Source organism: Ruditapes philippinarum, unplaced genomic scaffold (assembly GCF_026571515.1).
Source record: "Ruditapes philippinarum isolate M1 unplaced genomic scaffold, ASM2657151v2 ctg3186_1_1_1_1, whole genome shotgun sequence".
NCBI classification, from domain to species: domain Eukaryota; kingdom Metazoa; phylum Mollusca; class Bivalvia; order Venerida; family Veneridae; genus Ruditapes; species Ruditapes philippinarum.
Genome location: NW_026858102.1, coordinates 66,014 through 89,121, shown reverse-complemented (window position 1 = coordinate 89,121; position 23,108 = coordinate 66,014). Strand labels below are relative to the sequence as shown.

The window sequence follows — 23,108 nt, the reverse complement described above, 5'->3', positions numbered from 1 at the left end:
ATGTGATTTAATTGTACAAAGGCCAGTATTTGTAGCTTTAATTTGTATCTCTGCTTTGCTATGAGGTTTGTGATTGTTATTTTATGAAACTTTATTTTTTGTATGTTTTAAGCTTATTTAACATAAGAAACATGTAGAAACTTTGAGAAGACCTTTTCCTGCCTCCTTTTGAAAAATGCACCTCCAAGATAATAGATTAGGAAATTCTGTAAGTTGCAAAATAAGGCAGTGTAATATAGAAGGTAAATATTACAAAGGTTTTGTGCTTAACAGTAGGAGCACTGCTTGTTTTCTCGGCAGGTGTTTTCGGTTTTCAATACATTTGTATTTACTTTCTGAATTTATTTCCTTTGATCAGGTTGTTTGTCTGTCTATATATGTACTGTTAAATTATTAAAAATGGAAAGGAGTTTTATTTAACAGGTATTATAGTTACATCCGTCAGTGACATTAAATTGTTGTTAACTTTTGAATACTTTTTAGCTCGACTTTTCTATGAAAAGGGGAGCTATCCTACTCGCCCCGGCGTCGGCGTCGGCGTTGGCGTCACACCTTGGTTAAGTTTTTCGTACCACCCCACTTTATTTCAGAAGTATTACAAGTATGGCTTTGAAACTTACCATACTTGTTCACCATCATAACCTCCATCTACAGACAAGAGTACATAACTCTGTCAAGGTTTTTGACAGAATTATGGCCCTTTTTTGACTTAGAAAGTGTATTGAGCTTGGTTAATTTTTTTGTACCACCTCACTTTATTTCAAAACCATTGGAGGTATTGCTTTGAAACTGACCATACTTGTTTACCATCACGACCTTCATCAACAGACAAGAGGACATAACTCTGTCAAGGTTTTTGACAGAATTATGCCCCTTTTTGACTTAGAAAATACATTGAATATGGGTAAAATCCACTTATTGCCTTAACCCTTTGAGATATTGCTTTGAAACTTTTAATGCTATTTCACATCATTACCCCCATCTGTACGCAAGAGAAGGTAACTCTGTCAAGGATTTGTTTTAAAAATTAAGGCCTTTTATCGAATTAGAATCTTGGTTAAGTTTTTAGTACCAGTCCACTTTTTGACTGAACTGTTTGAGATATTAATTTGAAAGTTGGAATACTTGTTTACAATCATGATTCCCAAACATGTCCAGGAGAAGGTAATTCTGTCAAAGATTTTATTTGAATTATGGCCCTTAACTGTCAATGTTTTGTATTATAGGCAAGCACTAAAAAACTTAAAAAATCTAAAAAAATTCATTCCTATCCACTTGTTCACTTTACCATAAATTATGTCATATAAACATTGCTGTAATATTCAAGGGTATCAAACAACTAGTTCACTTTAAAAATACAGAGATTCTTGTATTGCCTTTTACTGCAAAAACTTTTTTTATTGGCAAGCAATAAAAAAGTCGAGCGCGCTGTCTTACGGACAGCTCTTGTTTAATAGTGGAATATATTACACATTTATATACAAAATGTACATTTAAATTTTAAAATTTTAGAACCATTTTGCTTTCATCAATTTAACCCTAACCATGATAAATATCTGAAATAAACGTCCATCATAACAATGGAAAATTATAAAGACTGAATAGCAAGCAATGCAGACTATTACCAGAATGCACAGGTAGAATAAGTTGTGCATCCATACAGAGTAGATACATGGTAGCCTTGGAACACTACAGCTGTTTTGGTACTCATCTGCATGCCTCATATAATTCATAAAGAAAACAGAGTTTTATTCTTTTTGTACTATTTTGATGTATCATTCTATATATATTTTATATGTATGTCATCGAGGAGCCTAGCTCTGTTTAACTTACCTTTTTCATATTGCATGTATAATAATGTTATTTTATTGAGGATATAATCCAATGTGTGAAGTAAAACAGTCGACCATGCTGTTTAAATCATGCAGTATTTCATTTATTTATGGACAATATGATTTTATATTTTTGTCATGTGCTTGTATTAATGTATAACTATCAATTGTTGATCTGTTTTTATACACTGATATACATGTATTGTATAACATTTATACTGTGTACATTTATTTCTTCATTTTTCATACTTAAATAAAAAAGACATTATAAACCATTCTTGATGACTTGGTTGATTCATTTTTTCCTGGTTTCAGAAAGGGTAAATGTCTCATAATTCAAGTGTTCTTGATTTAAATGTCTTATAATAAAAGGGTTCTTGATTTAAATGTCTCATAATATAAGTGTTCTTGACGTAAATATCTCCTAATACAATTGTTTTTAGCTCGACTATTCGCAGAATAATCAAGCTAATGCAGTCACCGATGTGTCGGCGTTGGTGTCGGCGTCGGCGTCCCTGTGGTTAAGTTTTTGGGTGTAAGCTGGTATCTCCATAACTACTGAAGGGAATGGATTGAAACTTCACGCACTTGTTCTCTGTGATAATCTTACATGACTGGCACAAGTCCCATAACTCTGATTTGCTTTTGTGCATAATTATGCCCCTTTTTTGACTTAGAAATTCTTGGTTAAGTATTTGCGTGCAAGCTGGTATCTCCATAACTACTGAAGGGAATGGATTGAAACTTCACACACTTGTTTTCTGTGATAATCTTACATGACTGGCACAAGTCTCATAACTCTGATCTGCTTTTTTGCATAACTGCCCCTTTTTCGAGTTAGAAATTCTTGGTAAAGTTTTTGCGTGCAAGCTTGTATCTCCATAACTACTGAAGGGAATGGATTGAACCTTCACACACTTGTTCTCTGTGATTATTCAACATGATTGGCACAAGTCCCATAACTCTGATCCGCTTTTTTGCATAATTATGCCCCTTTTTCGACTTAGAAATTCTTGGTAAAGTTTTTGAGTGCAAGCTTAATTTGTATCTCCATAACTACTGAAGGGAATGGATTGAAACTTCAACATTGTTCTCTGTGATTATTTAACATGATTGGCACAAGACCCATAGTTTTTTTTTTCATATTTATGCACCTTTTTCGGCTTAGAAATTCTTGGTAAAGTTTTTGCTTGTAAGCTGGTATCTCCATAACTACTGAAGGGTTTGTGCTTTTTCTGGAACAATTTTATGCATTCATGATTAACTCGATAAAACATCTTAATAACAAGCCTTTGTACCTTTTGGAACAAGTTTATGTATTCATATAGGTAAGCATTATTATACTCAATGAAACACACTTGTGACAACTTTTCGAATAGTCGAGCGTTACTGTTCTCCGACAGTTCTTGTTGATTTACATGTCTCTTTGTACGAGTGTTCTTGATTTAAATGTTTTCAAATACAAGCACATCATAATATAAGACAGGGTCTTTCAAAACCTTTCTATTTGAAAGACCCTGTATAAGAGTAGTACATGTGTTCTTGATTTAAATGTATCATGAACATTTACCAGTAATTAACTTTAGTTCGAGCCTCGTAATGATCCGGTCTTCAAAAAGTTGAAACTAGAGAAACCAAGACGTTTGTCATTAGATAATCAATTTTATTGTTATTATAACATGAACTTTATCATATTTTCAATACAATTCAAGTTCTATTGGGTAATGATCGCTGACATCCACCATCTAAATATTGAGAAAGTGTTCATTATAACCTTTTTATAATCGTATGTCACGTGATTTTAGTCTTACACAGTTAAAACATTAATTGATGCTCAATTTAACAGCTTTTGTATGCAAAAATCAATGTGGCATGTACAGCTGAATTCCGGATATTACAAAGATCAAAATTTATACTCAAGAATACATGTGAATAGAAACGATGTATTTTGGCACATAACTTCTATTATTAGCATGCTCTTGCTATCAAGTTCTTATATGTCTCTGAACTTATGTTTAAAGTTGCCCGACTGTGGATGTTCTCTTTAATCTTCGTTGGTTGTAATAACTGCATATAAATTGATAAATAGGGCAAGACACTCCGAAATCTAATTAGTAATATAGCTTTTATCAATATAAATTACATGTATAAAGAATTTTATTAACTAGAAGAATGGAATTTCATACATTACCTGACTGTAGTCCAATTTGTGCGTCTCCTCAAATTTATAAATGCCTTCACTTCCAGGAATAAATGCTGAACGTATGTTTTGACCAGAAATTATAAACCTAAAAGTTCATTTCACCATATACTAGATAAGAATTTTCATTGTTTTTTATGTATTATATTAATATGCTTTGGTGTATACGCTTTTCATAAAATCAGCTATTGTTTGGTCATTATTTAAACACCATAAGTGACCGTACCGGCACACCTACCAGATAGGTTTTTATAGCGTTTGATTCTTTTCTTATTAACCACAGATGGCATTTCTCATTAACCCCAGATGATATTTTACGTGTCTCTGAGGTCTTAATTATATATCTGTCAAAGACACATACGTCCTAAGTATAGATTTTGTCTGAATTCTACTCCTTTGTAAACGATTGTATCTCCAGAGCAATCACAGAATAACATTTTGAAATTCGTAAATGTATTCAGAGTCATAATCGTAGTATACCTATTACTCTAGCATAATAATATAATGATTCATATCTTGTCTCTACGGACTTAATATACTTCGAAATTTCTTTCTGTTGAATAAATGCATTATTGTAGGGTAACGAGTCTTTACTAAGTTTATCGCCGTAAGTGTGTAAAATAAGGTTATTTCGTTTCTAAACAAACCTGTCATATGCACAGTCAGTGTTTGTACTGGTAGTTGTATCAGCATCAAAACCTAGCGGCCACAGGAACTGTGTTTGATCATAGATAGTAAGACCTTTCAGATCAGTTTCCCTAGCATATGAACATGCGGCGTTAAGATCTCCCAGTATGATGACATCCTATAACAACAAAATGATGATGGTATAGTAAACTTGGTGGTAAGTCTCTCGGGTTCCGTTCTTACTTTTATAACGACATTTTTTTATTGATTTGTAACTATAACTGGTTAGTCAAGTTGTAGACTCGAATGTGATTTAAGTATGAATATAAATTTCACAAGGGAGAGCGAAACGCACGGGGCAAAGTCTCAGACATCACCCACCATACGTCACCATCGAAATTACAACAGTTAGAGCGCCAACCAGATACAGGAAAATAAGCATTAATAAGTTAATTTATATATTTAAGATAACTGAAAAATAATAGAGACACCACACAAATATTATTCAGGGCAAATATTGTCTCAATGTAATGTCTGCAACCAATACTCCTGAAAAGTCCCATATTCGTGCTCCCGTTTACGGTTAAATACAATATATCTATATATAGATGATCAGATCTCTATGTTCAAAGTCCTTACATTTACTTCCAAATGATTTTTAATATTCATTAGTAATAAAAAAAGAGTTATTTTCCTGTAATAACCTGAACGTCTCGCCAGTGGTTTCTGACGTCATTATAAACGTCATAAAGAAAGGCAATTTCTTTAACAGCGTCAGCGGGCTTCACGTGAATGCCAACCAATGCAAAGTCCCAACCACCTGGTTTGTTTAAAAAAAATCAAAGTTTTATTAAGAATGTGGGCTAGTATAAAGGAACGCCACAGAGATTAAAAATGCGCAAAACAAAAAAAAATGAATTTCTTACATTGATCAACAGGGACACTCAAAACAGAAAGACATGCATACAGCTTAAAGAAATATACTCAATTAAGACGGAATTAAATTGAAAATCGCATTTTTGGTCAATTATAAGGCTAATTCGATTCTAATTTAGATAATAAATTTGTACATATGTCGAATCGCCAATATACTAAAATAAGATAAAATGGTGTCACCTCCAACTGGCCTCATTCTCACGGAAAATGGTTCTCTCTCAAACGGATCAGTGTAGTCATCAGGTCCATCATCGTATTGATGTACGTCGATAACTTGAACTGTCGAAAATCTAGAAGAACCCAAAATGTATTTTGCATCAATTTTATTTAAAGGACTTAATTGACAGTTTACTGACGACAAAAGCGAAATAGGCAGGTGGGGGGACTACGAAACACCGGTGGTAACATGATTAATGTAAGTAGTTATAGGAGGCGAAGAACGTAAACATGTTAGCCTACATAAAATTATATAGATCATACTCCTGGACAACACATTTTAATTAGAATTGTACTTCCTAAAATGGTTGATCAGCTGAACGTAAATATAGTGTAATTTAGTAACAGCTAGATATTCCAAGGAGAAAATGCTATATTTGGCAACGCAAAACTTACTTGTAGAAATAAGCATATTGTTCCTTGTACGAACTTCTTCCAAGTCGTTCACTGTATACCATGCTGTACTGTGTCCTACAGAATGATTCATCATTAAAACATCATCTTTTCTAATTTTTATTTACATTTGGTATTATGAAAATGTTATAAGTGACACCCGAATTATTTTAATTTAACGTCTTAAAGTTCCCACCTTCATTAACCCTCTATCATACATATAATTCAAATGTTACCTTTTCTATATATACATGTAAGTAACTAGAAGCATACCTCCTCTTCAAAGAAGGAAATCAATATATAATAACATATGCAAAAACAAAAACAAACTTTTGTTTGACACATCTGTACATTTTAAACGTCATATGGTTTGTAGGCTCATATTATATTTTTACTTGACGTCATATGCGTAATAGCGAACGTAACGTATTCACGCTGAATTTAATGTAGTATTAGCACGCCAATGACAAATTATTCTTTGTATATGCGAATATTATTGTTCGCAGTTTGGGTATGTTATGAATAGATTGTTAGATTCGTATAGCTTCATTATTAAATTTATTGAATTCCTTGAACAGAATTGTATTATGTTTACAATATAAAACGATATCAATCATGGAGTCGTGACGTTATAGAATGAACGTCGTTTTAATTAATGCCCTACCTATCTACCATGTCCCACAGTTGTTGCAGGGCTTCACCGCTGATGTCCCGAATTTCTTGTATTAAGATAACGTCATATCGCTTTACAATCTTAAAAACATAAAGTATTCTAAACAACACGAAAAGAATCAATTAAATATGCTATGTCATTATTTTGAATAACCTCTATATTGTTGATATTATTATTATTATTATTATTAATAATTTTGGTTGGGGTTTTCGTCGCAGTAATGCAGGTTATAATATTATGTCTTCACTGGCTGGCGAAGACCTAAGGTGTCCCTCCGTGCATTATTTCAGGCACGAGCTGAAACCAGAGTAGAACCATCGACGTTCCGTAATCTAGCTGGATATATAGCTTCCTCACACGAAGAATCCGAACCAAATTCGAACCAAAAGTGGTAAGGAAGCAAGTGGTTTGAAGTCATTGACCGGGACCACTAGTCCATGGACATCCGGATGTATACAGTGACCGTTACGTGATTTTGTTGTAACCTATTTGTATATCTGAAAACTCTGAAACCTGAAGATCTATACTATTATATTGGTGTCAAACTACTTTATTCCAAAAAAATCAAGCTTTTAACAAGAACGCAAACAAGAATAAACACATTTGTTGCAGCAGAAAATATTACTTACATCTCGGATTATTCCGGCTTTAAACGGATCGCTCATTTTAGCTCGTCCAAACGTTTTAATGTTAAATGCAGATATACGTAAAACATTAGGCAAGGGAGCGAATGAAGATATCAGTGTGGAGTTGGACTTGCCTGGTTTGGAAGCACTAGACGGTCCAAACGATTGTGCCAGTATTGTCAACAACCCAATCAGTATGCGTAACATGGGCATTTTGGTCCCCTGCAAGTGAATGCTTGTTTAAACGTTTCAAGGTACTTAATTAGATATTTCAATATATTTCAACATATATAGACAAATTCAAATTATTATAGATTGCCTGCATTTTTTTTTGCGATTTTTGTTTTCAAACGACATAGCTCATAAACTTACCAATGTATGTGACCGCCTCTAGGTCTTATGATAAATATAAACAACATAATTCACTAGTGAAATGATAGAATCATGCGTGATTTCTGACAAGATAAGACTTTTCACTAATATGACCGGTCATGACTAAATCTAGTCTGGTCTTTGTAAACCTTTTTTGACCTTTGACCGCGTTATTATCAAATCTTTAAAATGTAAGACAGTTTCAGTGTAAAGTGGCATTTTGAAGTCACTTTTAAACATTTAAACATCAATTTAAATCTCTACAAGTGATTCTAAATCAACATTGGGGAAATACTTCATGAATTAACGCGCATCAGCATGGATTGCTTCTGAATAGAACGACGCCATAATGCGACCAGTGTACGAGATAAACCTTACCAATAAGCAATGCTGTCCAACCATTCAATTTTCATTACTGACATAGCTAAATCACTCTAGTGGTCTGGATGCGTTTATTTGTCAATTTTAATTAACCCTTGACCGGAATGTTATTATCATAAGCTATTATCAAATCTGTCAAGAACATTAATAGTTCGCATAACAAGCAGTTAAGCAGCTTTAGACATCTTAACGTATCAATTGGTGAATCTCTACAAGTGATTCTAAATCACATTGGGGAAATACATTCATGAAATATAACCGAACGTTTTCGAAATGGATTTGGCTTCTAGAAATAGAAACGACACCATAATCCACTGATAAACAATGACCCTTTCCGAAATAAACCTAACCAAATAAAGCCCAATGCCTGTTCCACCATTCCAAATTTCATTGCTATCGTATATAAATACACTTCCTCAGTGGTCTCATGGCGTTAATTTGTCAATTTAATTAAAGCCCGTTAACGGGAAAATGTTATTTTATTATACCAGCTATATATCAAATCCTGTCAAGAAACATAAGATAGTTCGCAGTACCATTGCAGTTAAGCAGCATTAGGGACAATCTTTACGTCACTACAACTTGGTGGAATTTTGGATTTATAAAGTAATAAATTCCGTCATATTTTGCATATATAGAACATTTGGATTAGCATTTAAAATATAAATATAGGTTCCTTATGTTTTATGTTATTCACCTTGCATAAGGTGTACCACCGTATGTAAGGTTCACCTACACCGAAATCAATCCGCATAATTATACTAATTCTGTCTTACAACGTGAAAAAGTTATGCAAGGAATTCAGTGTCGCTTCTTTAATATATCCATAAGCCACCATCAATAAGTATAGCCCAGCCAGTTAAGCTTGTACTTAGATTAGACGCTGTTGAAGAATCAACACCGACCTGATCCGAGTAATGTTATAGCTAACGTGAAAATATTGCGTTGAAAATTAAAAATATCATTAAAAGCCTGTCTCAAAAATATAGTCAAAATTAAAGGAAATCCACTGAGGTTCAAAACATAAAGAATGAATTTCTTATATAGATCAGCTGGGGCACTTAAAATAGAAAGATACAAACAATAATTAAGAAATGTACTCGAAAATAAATTGAGCGTTGATTTTGTGCTATTCTTAGCCCGATTTGAGTGAATAGCGTTGCAACGCTTTTCAAATTTTAAACATTTTCACCATTAGAATAAATATTCCGGAAAAAAACGGAGTGAGCGAATGATCTGAAATTTTGCACACAAGTTATTTAGTCTAGACCTACATCAAGTGGTAACATGAATCTCGAAATATTATTTCCAACCCCGTCCTGTCAAAAAAAAACTCAGTTGAGTCCCTTTAACGTGAAAGATCAGAATCAAACGGTTTGAAAATTGGATTATCAGGTACACCTGTAAGCATCTAAATTTCTCAAAAATTCGTCGTATACAAGTTTTCTGGCTAGCCATAAACATAAAATCGATAGCTTTTGTAATCAGATTACCAGACAGGAAAACCATAATGCACGATTACCAGCAGCTGCTTGTTACATACATTCTTTTTTCTTATTTTAAAAAAGTAAACAATACTTTCGATATTATAAAAATCTGTAGTTTTGTTAGCCCTATATTGCATACTATATATTATGAAAAGATTTCTATTGAATTAATTTCCACATTATATACAAGTCAACTTCCTGTTATTGCAAGAAAGGTACAGGCAAAAAATATATAGGCTCGCAAGACAGGGTACAGTGATTTAGTTTATATACTGTGACTTCCTTATATACCAGTTCATATAAAGAATGCCATTGTAGTTGCATTTATTTTTTATCAAATTAATTTTTTAACATTATTTAAAGTTTTTTTTTTCCTTTTTTGTTACCAAGGCAACAAGACAAGACTTCAGTATTGATTAGATTTCTTTAACAATGTTGAAAGCTGACTGGCAAAGGAACATCACTGTATGGTTTTGATCCTATAGGACAATACGATGAGTTCTTTAAAGAAAAATGTAGAGTGATGAAAGATGAGTGATCATGCTAGCACATCACAGCTCGTGTGAGCCAGGGTCTTTAAATAATTCTATTTGAAAGACTCTGGGTGAACTAGAGGTAATAACATTTTATCAAGGGTGTGTTTCTTCATTTATGTCACTTTCTCAACAAAGTTATCTATACAGTACCAATTTCCCTTCAGTAACTAACAGATGAAAATCTAATATATACCAATCACTAACACTAGTACCTCTGTACTTGATCATCATGAACAACAACACATACATTGGTTTCAAATTGTTGTTTGATTATTTAGATCAGTTGTCAAAATAAGTTAACATTTAAATGTAAACACAATTCATAAATCATAAATCATAACAAATGTGTATCTTCAGCAATTGGTACTACTACTAGTTATAAACAGTATTTATATCATGTTGGCGGTAGTAATAAACAGTAGGTGGTAGTCATATACAGTATAAAATTCATATTGATGGTAGTCATATAAACTCATATTTAGATTAAACTTAATCTTGGTGGCAGTCATATACAATATCAACTTCACATAAACAGTAAATACTTCTATTGTGTCACTTTCAGTCCATACCCATCCAACATAATATTATGATATAAATCCTACATTCCACACAGTTAAAGGTATTACATCAAAATATCACAAACATGTTCCCTGTACATACATTTATATAACATGGATGGCTTCAAAGAAAATTCATTTGTTATTGTGTTAATATCTGACAACATAAAACAAAGGTACAATTTAAAATGTAGAGAGAAAGATGCAAGGTTGGAAGGAAAGAAAGAGTAAATAGACTTGTAGATATTCAAACTGATATGAATAGTAAAATTAACTACCTTAAATACTTCATTATTTTCCGGCAAGTTTAAAAGTTTTACACACATGCTACAATCAACAAATAAGCAAGAATGGGTGTCACCGAAATGTTTGTTTTAGTTTACAAACTGACAGAATAAAAATGTTGACTTAACAAAACTCACCTGCTAAAGAAATTTGATTGTCCTTATTCCAGTTCATACAAGCAATTATGTTCAGTAATACAAAGTTTCCCCGATTAAGACAAAAATGACGGTATCCCAAAGTAAGTGACATGTAACTTTGATTTTATGAAATTTAGAAAGTCTTATCATCTTTAAAAATCCCCTACCCCCCCCCCCCCCAAAAAAAAAAAAATATAAATGTTAATAATTGTTTGTGACAATAGAGCATACAATCAAGTAAGTTCCATCTGTAAAGAAGAGAGGAAAAAAATATTTGGCAAAGCATTTCTTTATGTGAAAACACTAAATTGTAACATTAAAATACACAATGAGGTTAACAAATGACCACAGACATATATATAAAATATAACCACACACACACACATATACTTTAAATGCATTGATAATTTCATTAGTACAAGTAACACATACATTTTAATAGTCTTCTACCCTTACCACTTTATATTTTAACAGGACTTGACTGGATCTGATAACAGAATTGTGTATTGCCAAGTTCAATAATTCAACTTCAAAACATAAAATTCAGCAGGCTGTCCATACGAGTGTTGTCCCAATATTCTGTGACAAGATTGATTAAAGCTAAATAAAACAGGTACGAATTTGATATTTTAATATGTTATAAACCCATATAATTTAAACATTTTCACAAATTTTCATAGATAAATATCAACAAACAACAAAAATATGCCATAAACACCATGCAACTAACTGAATCGCGGCACACGTCCAACGTCAAAGACGGCGTTAAATCTATATAAGGCGCCTTTCTCAAATACTCTAAATGGCTTTCAACGTAATAATGGTTCCCATAAATCGTCAATTTCTGACTTAAATCATGTGGTTGTTATGTCTGTTGAATGTTTGGATGGCATACATTAATTTTTGCTATATGCGAACTTCGGGTCTTGTTACTCCTGTTTTTAGCTGTAGGAAATAGGCGACGAAGATCGGTCTTCCTATCCGTGTTTTCCTTATTTTCGCTTTTTGTAGCGCAAAACTCTGGTTCCGTTCATGCCTTTTGTACACAAATGCTCAGAATATGTTGCTAAACTGTTATATTTGGTATATTTGTTGAAAATCGTTCGAATTCTTCGAACGTCGCCATTTTAACTTTCCTATTTTATATGAGATATTTTCATTTATTCGTATCTTTTTCGTTTTTTAAGTTATATAACTAAAATTTTCAGAGATGATTTAAACATAGCAGCAGAGGAAGTCAACGTGACATTGTGCAGACACATCATCAGATATTTGAAATATACGTAATTAATTTCAGCCTATTCATAACAAAATGTAAATTATTTGACGTGCGCCGGCAACTCATACCAATGTCGTTAATACTCAAAATTTCTAAGTAACTAGGGTAAATTTTTTTGTAAATGATTTGTTGTAATGTTAAATAATAAACTTAACGGTTATATGTGTGAATTATTTTCTATTAGCGTTAAAAATGAACCGGCTATAAAATTTGTCACGGACTTTTGGGACAACCCTCGTATATATTTTTTTTTATGTAGAGTAAAGTAGCAATTACATAGGTATGGTAAACACAAGATATTTAAGAAGTCGTGAAAACTCTATATTAAGTCATATTATTACAACTTTTATGTAGAAAAAAAGGCTTATGGGAGTCTTGTTTAAAAATTCTATATTCAGAAATAATCCTGAATTCTATCACTCGTGCACTGACATGTATTTTCACTGTCCGCACTAAAAGAGTTAGGAAGCAGCTGGATTCCCGCTAGTGTCTGATGCATTACCACTACTTAAACTGTTTATAAGGGCTGTGATTTGTCTGTGCTTGGCTATTTCTGCTTGTAGTTCTTTGATTTCTGTCTCATAGTTAGCGATTGTTTGTTCATGTTGATTACAGGCAAACTCTAGCTGTGATACCTGAATATATATTTAAGAATGAATTTATTGAATAGTTGTTTGGTTTATACAGAATTTATTTCAATTCAATTATATAACAAGCTATAAGCTTATAGATACATTTTCTAATCTGTTCCTGGAACCAACCAGTATTGAGTAACGAGTGTCAAGTTTGTTGCTCATGGAAACAATGTTTTGCCCCTGTCGAAATTTGAACCCATGCGGCAAGCGATCATTAGATAACAAAGCCGATGAATTAACCACATGGCCATGCCTGCACCTACTTGTTGTTTTACTAATATATGTTCATTCTTAAATCAACATGTAAGAATACACATTGTATCTTCTTGATATGGTACAATAAATCCTTAAATCTTAAATATTTAGATAATGGGTAAAACACAAAATGTATATATTTCATGTTCAAACAAGATATGAACAAATGATATGATAACCTTATTAATTACACTTTTTACAAGAAATATTTCAATGTGTCTAATATGATGTAAACGTTACTATGGTACTTGAGTTTTTTTAATATTTCAGTCAAGCGGCCATCTTTACGCCATCTTTCTGTATTCAAATTCACTAAATTTCTTGTGATTTGTTAAAGACCTATGCAGCAAATATCAAAATCATCCGTACAGAATTGTTCAAGGCTTGTCTTTAAAATCCAATTCTAGAATGAATTCTGCTACAAGCGAAATCTGAAATAAATCTATTAAAAGCAAACCTGATCTTGTAACTGTTTTTTCTTGCCATCTGATATGGCCATCGAGCTACGTAGTGATTCTATAGATGTTTCCATCACTTCTCTCTCCTCCTCTGACTTCTTATAATCATACTCCCACTTCAATGATGCTTTCTTAGTATCTAATAATACAAAATCAGACATTTACATAATTATATACTAGTATCACATTATGGTCATATACTCGCACTTCAATGATGCTTTCTTAGTATCTAATAATACAATATCAGACATTTACATAATTATACTTGTATCACATTATGGTCATATACTCGCACTTCAATGATGCTTTCTTAGTATCTAATAATATAAAATCAGACATTTACATATCATGTAGTCATATTCGTTTCCAAACCTATTTATGTTTTTCTTGTTTCTTAATACAGATCAAAGCAGCGATTTCAATATTATGTTATCTAATAGTGTTAACATAATACAAATCAAAGTAAGAAATTTGTTTGTTGTAAATCCTATAATTGTACTTCAGCAATTTGGTATATAATATCAAGAATTGTACCTTCTTATTTTAGGAAACAGATTGTTATACAGCATTTATTCACTCCAAGAAAATGCAATAGCTGGTTTTGTTTTATTAAACATGACTAAGAATTGACCATGTCTTTAAACCAAACATGATAATGTCAGAAAGAATACATTGTATTGCTCCAATACGAAAATGAATGTTTTAATTATGATATTAATGATCACTATGAAAACAACATGGATCAAATTATCACAACTGTTTACCTTCAAGTTTGGTCTCTGCAGATTTCAGCTGGGTCATGACTTTTCTTCTCTCATCTTGCAGAGTTGTTAACTGCTCCATAGTGCTGCAAAATTAAAATTCATAATTGAGCCGCGTCACGACAAAACCAACATAGTGCGTTTAAGACCAGCATAAATCCAGACCAGCCTGCGCATCCGCGCAGTCTGATCAGGATCCATGCTGTTCGCTATCAGTTTCTCTACTTGTTATAGGGTTTGTAAGCGAACAGCATGGATCCTTATCAGACTGCGCGGATGCGCAGGCTGGTCTGGATCCATGCTGGTCACAAACCCATTATGTTGGTTTTGTCATGGCACGGCTCAATTAACAATCATATGTTTAAATACAAGTTTTATTCTAAAGGTGAATGTCAAGTTCATTATCATTCTTAGTTCAGCGTCAAATATACGACATTGACGTAAGAAAGAAGATAAATGTGATTTAGCATTATTTTAACTTCATGTGACACAGAGTGAGAAAATTGGCAGCCTTGTTAAGACTCAAACCTGGGATCACAGCATTTTAATTCAGTCCAAGAAGTTAACAGACTGCTTAGACAACATCTGTTCCTAAATTAGTGAAAAGTCCTATGTTGTGACCTAAAGAATGTTAACAAATTATTATGACACTCAACTTGATGGAATCTTATCACATGTTGTTAATTTTTTGAAAGCTCTATTAAAATTACATTAATTACATTTCATACCACATTACTTGTGTATAATATTTGTTATTTAAATGAAAATATTACAATTTATACATTGTATATTAGCTGAGCCTTCTATTTAAAGTCCTATACTGAAACTGCATGCGGTTTTAACGTATGTCTGTTAAAATAACTACTTATGATAAAAATTCTAAGTTAAACTGGGGCATACATGTAACTAAAAAAAATAAAGCTTTCAGAATTATAACTGCACCTTGTCAAGATAAGCAAGTACTCCAAGTTCCTTGTTGATAAGTTCTAAAATCTTTGAATATTGGGCTATATTAAAGTTTTTGCATGACAACAATGACCACAACACCGTGGTTTTAATAGCTTGACTTTTTCTTTAAAACAGACAAGCTAACAAAAATGAGTTTAGAGTGACATTATGGCAACCCAAGGGTATAAAGTTAGTGAACAGGTGGAAGTCAAAATAAGTTTACATTTCGACATAGTTCCTTTCAATTTTATAATTTACTTCAGATGAACGATATATAACTCACATGGCCCAAGGAAATTTCTTTAAATATCCATCCGAAATTTGCCTGTAACGTTCAATTTATTAAAAGAGTGGGGAATTTTTTTCTACATTTCATGCAGATTTATATTTCATCCAAAACATTTTCCAATATCAAATGTTTGTCAATAATAAAAAATATGTCAGTCTTCTGCCAAATTATGTAACAAAACTAGAAATGTGTATATAGGACAAGGAACCCCCCCTTCCCCCCACATTCCAAGGTTTTGTCAGTCTACGTTTGGACAGTGTGACCAAGGAAAGTTGAGCACAAGGAGATGTTACTGATATGACACCACGATCAAGTGTTACATATACTTACTTATCAAACTGTTGTTTGAGGTTAGTATTATGTTTCTGTAACATCTCATGCATCTCTGTCAATGACTTATGTTCCTGTCTCAATGTGAGTAGAGATTTTTGTCCACTCTCATACCTGTAATACAAATCAAATATACCTTTGGAGTTAAAATATTATTTCCAAGTAATTTCACCATGAATTATAAGTTTCTTAAGGTAGTACACCCCTTATGCACTGTCTCCACTTTGAAGAGTATTCAAATAGGCTAAAATCACTGTAAAATGTATTGAAACTGAGGGGGCGTGGGTTCAAACCCCAGAAGGGGCAAATTTTTTTCTTTCTTTTCTTTTCTTTTTAACATTTTTTATTAATCTCTCAGACCCCCTATGGAAGAAAAAAGTGTTTTATTTTAATTTTGTAATTATTGTAGGTATTAACTTACTAAATAATGCCAAATTTATTAGCAAATATGATACCAGATATTTTCAAAGTTTAATAAAATAAAAACTAAACGGTAAAAGTATTTTATATTTTGCAAGACCAACCAATATTCATTAAAGAAAATTTAGGCAAACTTTGAAAATAGCCCCTCATTTTGGAAAATTTTAGGGATATTTTAAATAAGGCTTTTTACATAGGAAAATGGTCAAATTAGTGTTAAAAGTGGCTGGGGTAGGGTTACATTTTTATACATATTTTAAACATTTCGTTTAAAAACAATCATTTTGCTTGTTTAATTTGTTACCTAAATGTCATTATTTATTTCTTAACAATAGCAAAAAGAAAACATTTTTCATAATGATGATATTAAAGATTATTTAGAGTTTCCTCATTTCTGAAAAAAATCTCTTCTAATGGCAAAGTTATAGTTCATAAAAATGTCCATAACTCATAAACCACACGGTAAATTTTGTTTAAATTTTGTATACAGGTGACATTTAAGGCATATATCTGTCCTATGTTGTCAAATTTACAATTCCTTATAGTGCCCATTAGGGGTGTACTACCTTAAGAACAGATCTTAAATGAAAAAAAAAATTTTTTTCATGAAGATCATTCATCAAAAAAGGAATCATGCTAATCTGGTGCAGAAGGCAGTAACTAGAAGTTAGTAAATATTGACAATTGTTAAAACAAGAGCCCGGTTTGAGCCGGGTGATGCTCCCCGAATAGGTTTTGGACACAGGAAAGTATACCTCTTGTAGTTTCAGAGTTATGTCCCTGGAGAAAGTTCAAAGTGCAATAATTCCAAAATTAGGCAAGGCAGAGTTACAGGTCTTTGCACTGCACTTCTAATCAATGTGATCTATCAACCTACAAAGTTTCCTGATGATATCTCTTATGATTTCCGAGTTATGTCCTGGACAATTCAAAAAGTAAAAATAAACAAAGGGCAATAACTCCAGAATTAGGCAAGGTAGAGTTATGATTCTTGTGCACTGCACATCTACCCATTGAGATATATCTACATACAAAGTTTCATGTTGATATCTCTTATAGTTTTACAGCTATGTCCTGGACAAGATTTTTCTAAAAGGGGAGATTATTCAAAAATGAGGCTTAACAGAGTTATGGTTCTTTTGCACTGCACCTCTACTCAATGAGATCTATCTACCTTTCATGTTGATATCTCTTATAGTTTTAGAGTTATGCCCCGGACAAGATTTTTCTATAAGGGGAGATAATTCAAAAACCCGGCAAAATAGAGTTATGGTTCTTTGACACTGCACTCCCCCTCGATGCCCTCTACCACTGTATGAAGTTTCAACAAATTATCTCCAAGGGTTTTCAAGTTATGTTCCGGACAAAGTTCAAAGTATTAAAATTAACAAAGGGCAATAACTTCAAAATTAGGACAAAAAGAGTTATTTTCTTATGCACTCCACATCTACCCAATGAGACCTATTCACCTACAAAGTTTCATGTTGATATCTCTTATAGTTTTAGAGTTATGCCCCGGACAAGATTTTTCTATAAGGGGAGATAATTAAAAAACCGAGCAAAATAGAGTTATGGTTCTTTGACACTGCACTCCCCCTCGATGCCCTCTACCACTGTATGAAGTTTCAACAAATTATCTCCAAGGGTTTTCAAGTTATGCTCCGGACAAGACAACGGACGGACAGACGGACGGATGGACAGACGGACAAGGCGCCGACTATATGCTCTCCCGAAATTTTTCGGGGAGCATAAAAAAAATTCAAGAAAACATTTTCATAAATTAATACTAAGTAGGTCCTACACAATATATTACAATCAAATCTACCACCTGCTTGAATGAACATTAAAACAAACTTAATAAATATGGCTAAAAATAATCACATTATCAGTTGCTCCATTTTTTTTTGTCACTGATACCAAATACTGATGAAACCCAGTGAAAGTATTTTGTTAATGAAACAAATTATCTAAAACTCATTACTTTTCTGTTAGTTCTGTATGAGCTACTGTCAGTTGTTGATGCATCTGTGCCACTTGTTGCAATCTGAAATATACATTAACACTCTTTTTTTAAATAACAAAGTATTGGTCAGGAATTATATGTACTTATAATACTACATATACAAATTGTAACAGGATTTATAAAGACTTTTTGACAGGTTCAAGTATAATTGGTTGTAAGCTTGATTATATTGTGAGTTAGCATCTACACAAAGCAATATAATCTGTCAAAAGTCTGATGTATCAGTTTAAGTACTGGAAGGGATAATAACAACAAGTAATCCAAACTCTATTGTAGGCGGCTCAATCAATATTATTTTGATATTGAAATACCTACTTCTCACAACAGACACTAACAAACACATATGAGGAGTCTGATCAGGATCCATGCTGTTCGCTATCAGTTAAAGGGTATGTAAGCGAACAGCATGGATCCTGATCAGGCTGTGCGGATGCGCAGGCTGGTCTGGATCTATGCTGGTCGCAAACCCATTATGTTGGTTTTGTCGTGACGCAGCTCAAATCAGGAACAGATCATTACATAAGCAAATTCAGCTGAGAGGAGGTAAATACTTATATATATAAGGCTCATCCTTGAGTAAAATGATTTAATTACAGAAAATTATTGAAATCCTTACTAAATATCATTATGTCTAAATTGAATAAAAAATAAATGAAAAATGAAAACAACTTTGCATAAGAAGTTGCATTCCCTATTACAGGGCAAGTAATGTTTTTTTTTTTACAAAATCCCAGGTTTTTTAATGACACTATATTCATATTGTGACCACCTATATTGTGTAGACATTAAAATTAATTTTCATAACATAGACAATTATACATTCTATTTCACCAAAGAGTGAACAAACCATGTATACAATAAAAACAAACTTTTGATTTTCAGTGTGTAGATCTTCTATTTCCTTGGAGCATCTTTCCAGCTTGCCTCTCATATCTGAGGCATCACTGTCTAAACTTTTACATTTCTTCTCCGATTGGATAAGCAGACTTCGGAAACGATTGCACTGAAATATAACAACATTTACTACATTTATCTATAAATAAATAAAAGAAGTTATTAACTTATCATTTTGTACATATATAGAAAACTCTACTACAAATAAAATTCTGAGGTATAGTTACAGATATTAGTACTCATATCATATATACTACAATACATTTATACCCCACTTTGATAGCCACCCATTTTCTTTTCATTGTATCAACTCTTTCAAAGAAAAAAAAAACACACACACAAAAAACAACAAAAAAACACCATCCCAGTTAGACTGCAAACACCATTTTTGCCTCTAGGTACAAGAAACTTCTTGCTTCTGATTCATGCTTCTGAAAGGAAGCTGAATATTTCTTCACAAAAATCCCTAAAAGATACCAATGGCCATTTAGAAACCCTTTTTTAATTTCTCAAGGTTTGTAGTCCTAAATCAAGGTAAAACATATCAAAGTTAATCTAATTATCTTACCTCAGCTTCATCCTGTCCTTTCCTAGCTCTATACTGTGCTAACATTCTATCTGCTTGTGTTAGTGATAAAGTCTTGGCTTCTAGTAAATCTTGAAGATGCTGCTCTTTTGTCTGAAATATTAATCTCAAACTTATTTCACACTACCTTAGAGGCATTTCTCTAAAATTCAATCTTTTTGAGATACAGGTTCCCAATATATGGGGTATCTAGATACAGCCAATCATTGTAAAACATTGCTTTTGCTATCTAAATTAAGGTAAGATAACTGTGTCTAAATGATTTATTCAAGGAGAGATAATTATGTACAAAGTAATTAAAAAGAGCATTTTCAAATATTGTTCTAGATTTGATTACAAACCTGCATTGCTTGTAAAGATTTCTCATAAACTGCCACAATCTCTGACTCCTTACAATCCTTCAACTGTAAAACAATAACATATTTCTATCACAAGATAATTTAACAAATTCTATGGAAAACACATGTCTTAAATTAAAATAAATGGTTTCATACAAACTATCAAAGCATTCATAAAAGCTAAAAATTTTGATGATAATTTAGAAACTGTGGACATATAAGGTGCATCAGATAATAGCTAGTGTAAAGCACAAACTATCTTCAAGTTAAAAAATTTCATATAATGTTAAAAAGTATAGAATATACTATAAAACAGCTTAACACTATCAGTAACACTAATACAGAATAGAAATATAGCAATAGTTATAATAAAACCAGCACATGGAAATTAGTTTAACTTTTCATTATTCATCTGGGCTTAATAGCTTTAAAATGACTTGCCCAATGCAATAATGCATGACATACTTTTATTCTTATTCCAGTGTGAGAATAAGCACTGAATAATATAACATAAGCTTGTACTTGTATCTTTAATATGTTACAAATAATTTCATGTTAATACTCAAATATTAATACATACACCAAGTCCTGAGTCAAGTTTCTCTATCAGAGAGTGGATAGACTCTGAGCTGATATCGGACTGTGTGTTGTTTAAGGCACTTGTATTTTTCAGGGATATATTTTCCTTCATGTACATGGCTGGTCTATTTTCCTTGTCTTCTAGATGTATCCTTTTATTGGGATATCTATAAGGTGTGTCATACATCAATCCTGCCTCCTGCTGCTTCATTCTAGCTGCATTCTGATGGGCTAACACATCACCAAGTCTGATAGAGATAAATGAAAATAGAACATATAACACATCACCGAGTTTTAAAGAGATAAATAAAAACAGAACATACAACACATCCCCAAGTCTTAAAGAGATAAATGAAAACAGAACATATAACACATCACCGAGTCTTAAAGAGATAAATGAAAACAGAACATATAACACATCAACGAGTTTTAAAGAGATAAACGAAAACAGAACATAGAACACATCACCGAGTCTTAAAGAGATAAATGAAAATAGAACATATAACACATCCCCAAGTCTTAAAGAGATAAATGAAAACAGAACATATAACACATCCCCAAGTCTTAAAGAGATAAATGAAAACAGAACATATAACACATCACCGAGTTTTAAAGAGATAAACGAAAAACAGAACATAGAACACATCACCGAGTCTTAAAGAGATAAATAAAAATAGAACATATAACACATTCCCCAAGTCTTAAAGAGATAAATGAAAACAGAACATATAACACATCACCGAGTTTTAAAGAGATAAATGAAAACAGAACATATAACACATCACCGAGTTTTAAAGAGATAAATGAAAACAGAACATTTAACACATCACCCGGTTTTAAAGAGATAAATGAAAACAGAACATATAACACATCATCGAGTTTTAAAGAGATAAATAAAAACAGAACATTTAACACATCACCGAGTTTTAAAGAGATAAATGAAAACAGAACATATAACACATCACCGAGTTTTAAAGAGATAAACGAAAACAGAACATAGAACACATCACCGAGTCTTAAAGAGATAAATGAAAATAGAACATATAACACATCCCCAAGTCTTAAAGAGATAAATGAAAACAGAACATATAACACATCCCCAAGTCTTAAAGAGATAAATGAAAACTGAACATATAACACATCACCGAGTTTTAAAGAGATAAACGAAAACAGAACATAGAACACATCACCAAGTCTTAAAGAGATAAATAAAAATAGAACATATAACACATCCCCAAGTCTTAAAGAGATAAATGAAAACAGAACATATAACACATCACCGAGTTTTAAAGAGATAAATGAAAACAGAACATATAACACATCACCGAGTCTTAAAGAGATAAATAAAAACAGAACATTTAACACATCACCAAGTTTTAAAGAGATAAATGAAAACAGAACATATAACACATCCCCAAGTCTTAAAGAGATAAATGAAAACAGAACATATAACACATCACCGAGTTTTAAAGAGATAAACGAAAACAGAACATAGAACACATCACCGAGTCTTAAAGAGATAAATGAAAATAGAACATATAACACATCACTGAGTCTTAAAGAGAGAAACGAAAACAGAACATATAACACATCACCGAGTTTTAAAGAGATAAACGAAAACAGAACATATAACACATCACTGAGTTTTAAAGAGATAAATGAAAACAGAACATATAACACATCACTGAGTTTTAAAGAGATAAATAAAAACAGAACATATAACACATCACCAAGTCTTAAAGAGATAAATGAAAATACAACATATAACACATCACCGAGTTTTAAAGAGATGAACGAAAATAGAACATATAACACATCACCGAGTCTTAAAGAGATAAATGAAAACAGAGCATATAACACATCACCGAGTCTTAAAGAGGTACACGAAAACAGAACATATAACACATCACCGAGTCTTAAAGAGGTAAATGAAAACAGAACATATAACACATCACTGAGTCTTAAAGAGATAAATGAAAACAGAACATATAACACATCACCGAGTCTTAAAGAGGTAAATGAAAACAGAACATATAATACATCACCAAGTCTTAA

At 32.3% G+C, this 23,108-nt stretch overlaps 2 protein-coding genes across 6 annotated transcripts in view; both read right to left on the bottom strand.

Moving 5' to 3' along the window:
* Nucleotides 1–3,474: 3,474 nt before the first annotated feature.
* LOC132752110 (deoxyribonuclease-1-like) lies at nucleotides 3,475–7,927 on the bottom strand. Its single transcript, XM_060742391.1, has 9 exons — nucleotides 7,876–7,927; nucleotides 7,507–7,725; nucleotides 6,869–6,957; nucleotides 6,208–6,282; nucleotides 5,776–5,885; nucleotides 5,364–5,479; nucleotides 4,680–4,837; nucleotides 4,024–4,120; nucleotides 3,475–3,577 (listed from the first exon to the last, which is right to left on the bottom strand). Exons 2-9 carry the CDS (start codon nucleotides 7,714–7,716, stop codon nucleotides 3,530–3,532), a joined length of 903 nt encoding a protein of 300 aa, XP_060598374.1. The 5' UTR covers nucleotides 7,717–7,725; nucleotides 7,876–7,927; the 3' UTR covers nucleotides 3,475–3,529.
* A 2,600-nt stretch (nucleotides 7,928–10,527) lies between these two features.
* Nucleotides 10,528–23,108, bottom strand: part of LOC132752101 (protein CIP2A homolog) — a 29,903-nt gene continuing 17,322 nt past the window's right edge. For 4 of the 5 annotated variants that reach the window (XM_060742380.1, XM_060742378.1, XM_060742376.1 and 1 more), the window contains exons 14-22: nucleotides 21,055–21,301; nucleotides 20,478–20,540; nucleotides 20,119–20,229; nucleotides 19,526–19,659; nucleotides 18,615–18,677; nucleotides 16,214–16,327; nucleotides 14,650–14,732; nucleotides 13,885–14,024; nucleotides 10,528–13,172 (exon numbers count right to left, since the gene is read on the bottom strand). In XM_060742380.1, coding sequence (XP_060598363.1) covers nucleotides 12,999–13,172; nucleotides 13,885–14,024; nucleotides 14,650–14,732; nucleotides 16,214–16,327; nucleotides 18,615–18,677; nucleotides 19,526–19,659; nucleotides 20,119–20,229; nucleotides 20,478–20,540; nucleotides 21,055–21,301 — 1,129 coding nt within the window. In that variant the 3' untranslated portion in view covers nucleotides 10,528–12,998. Of the gene's footprint in view, nucleotides 13,173–13,884; nucleotides 14,025–14,140; nucleotides 14,203–14,649; nucleotides 14,733–16,213; nucleotides 16,328–18,614; nucleotides 18,678–19,525; nucleotides 19,660–20,118; nucleotides 20,230–20,477; nucleotides 20,541–21,054; nucleotides 21,302–23,108 lie in introns of those variants that run through there. The other variant, XM_060742381.1, reaches the window with a different exon arrangement.

What these genes read in the sequence shown, in the direction of transcription:
- LOC132752110 (XM_060742391.1), bottom strand. Translation starts at nt 7,716, where the DNA reads ATGCCCATGTTACGCATACTGATTGGGTTGTTGACAATACTGGCACAA. An exon ending in GAGAATGAGGCCAGTTGGAG is followed by an intron (nt 5,480 to 5,775) that starts GTGACACCATTT and finishes TAAACAAACCAG; the next exon opens with GTGGTTGGGACTTTGCATTG. An exon ending in ACTGACTGTGCATATGACAG is followed by an intron (nt 4,121 to 4,679) that starts GTTTGTTTAGAA and finishes ATGAACTTTTAG; the next exon opens with GTTTATAATTTCTGGTCAAA.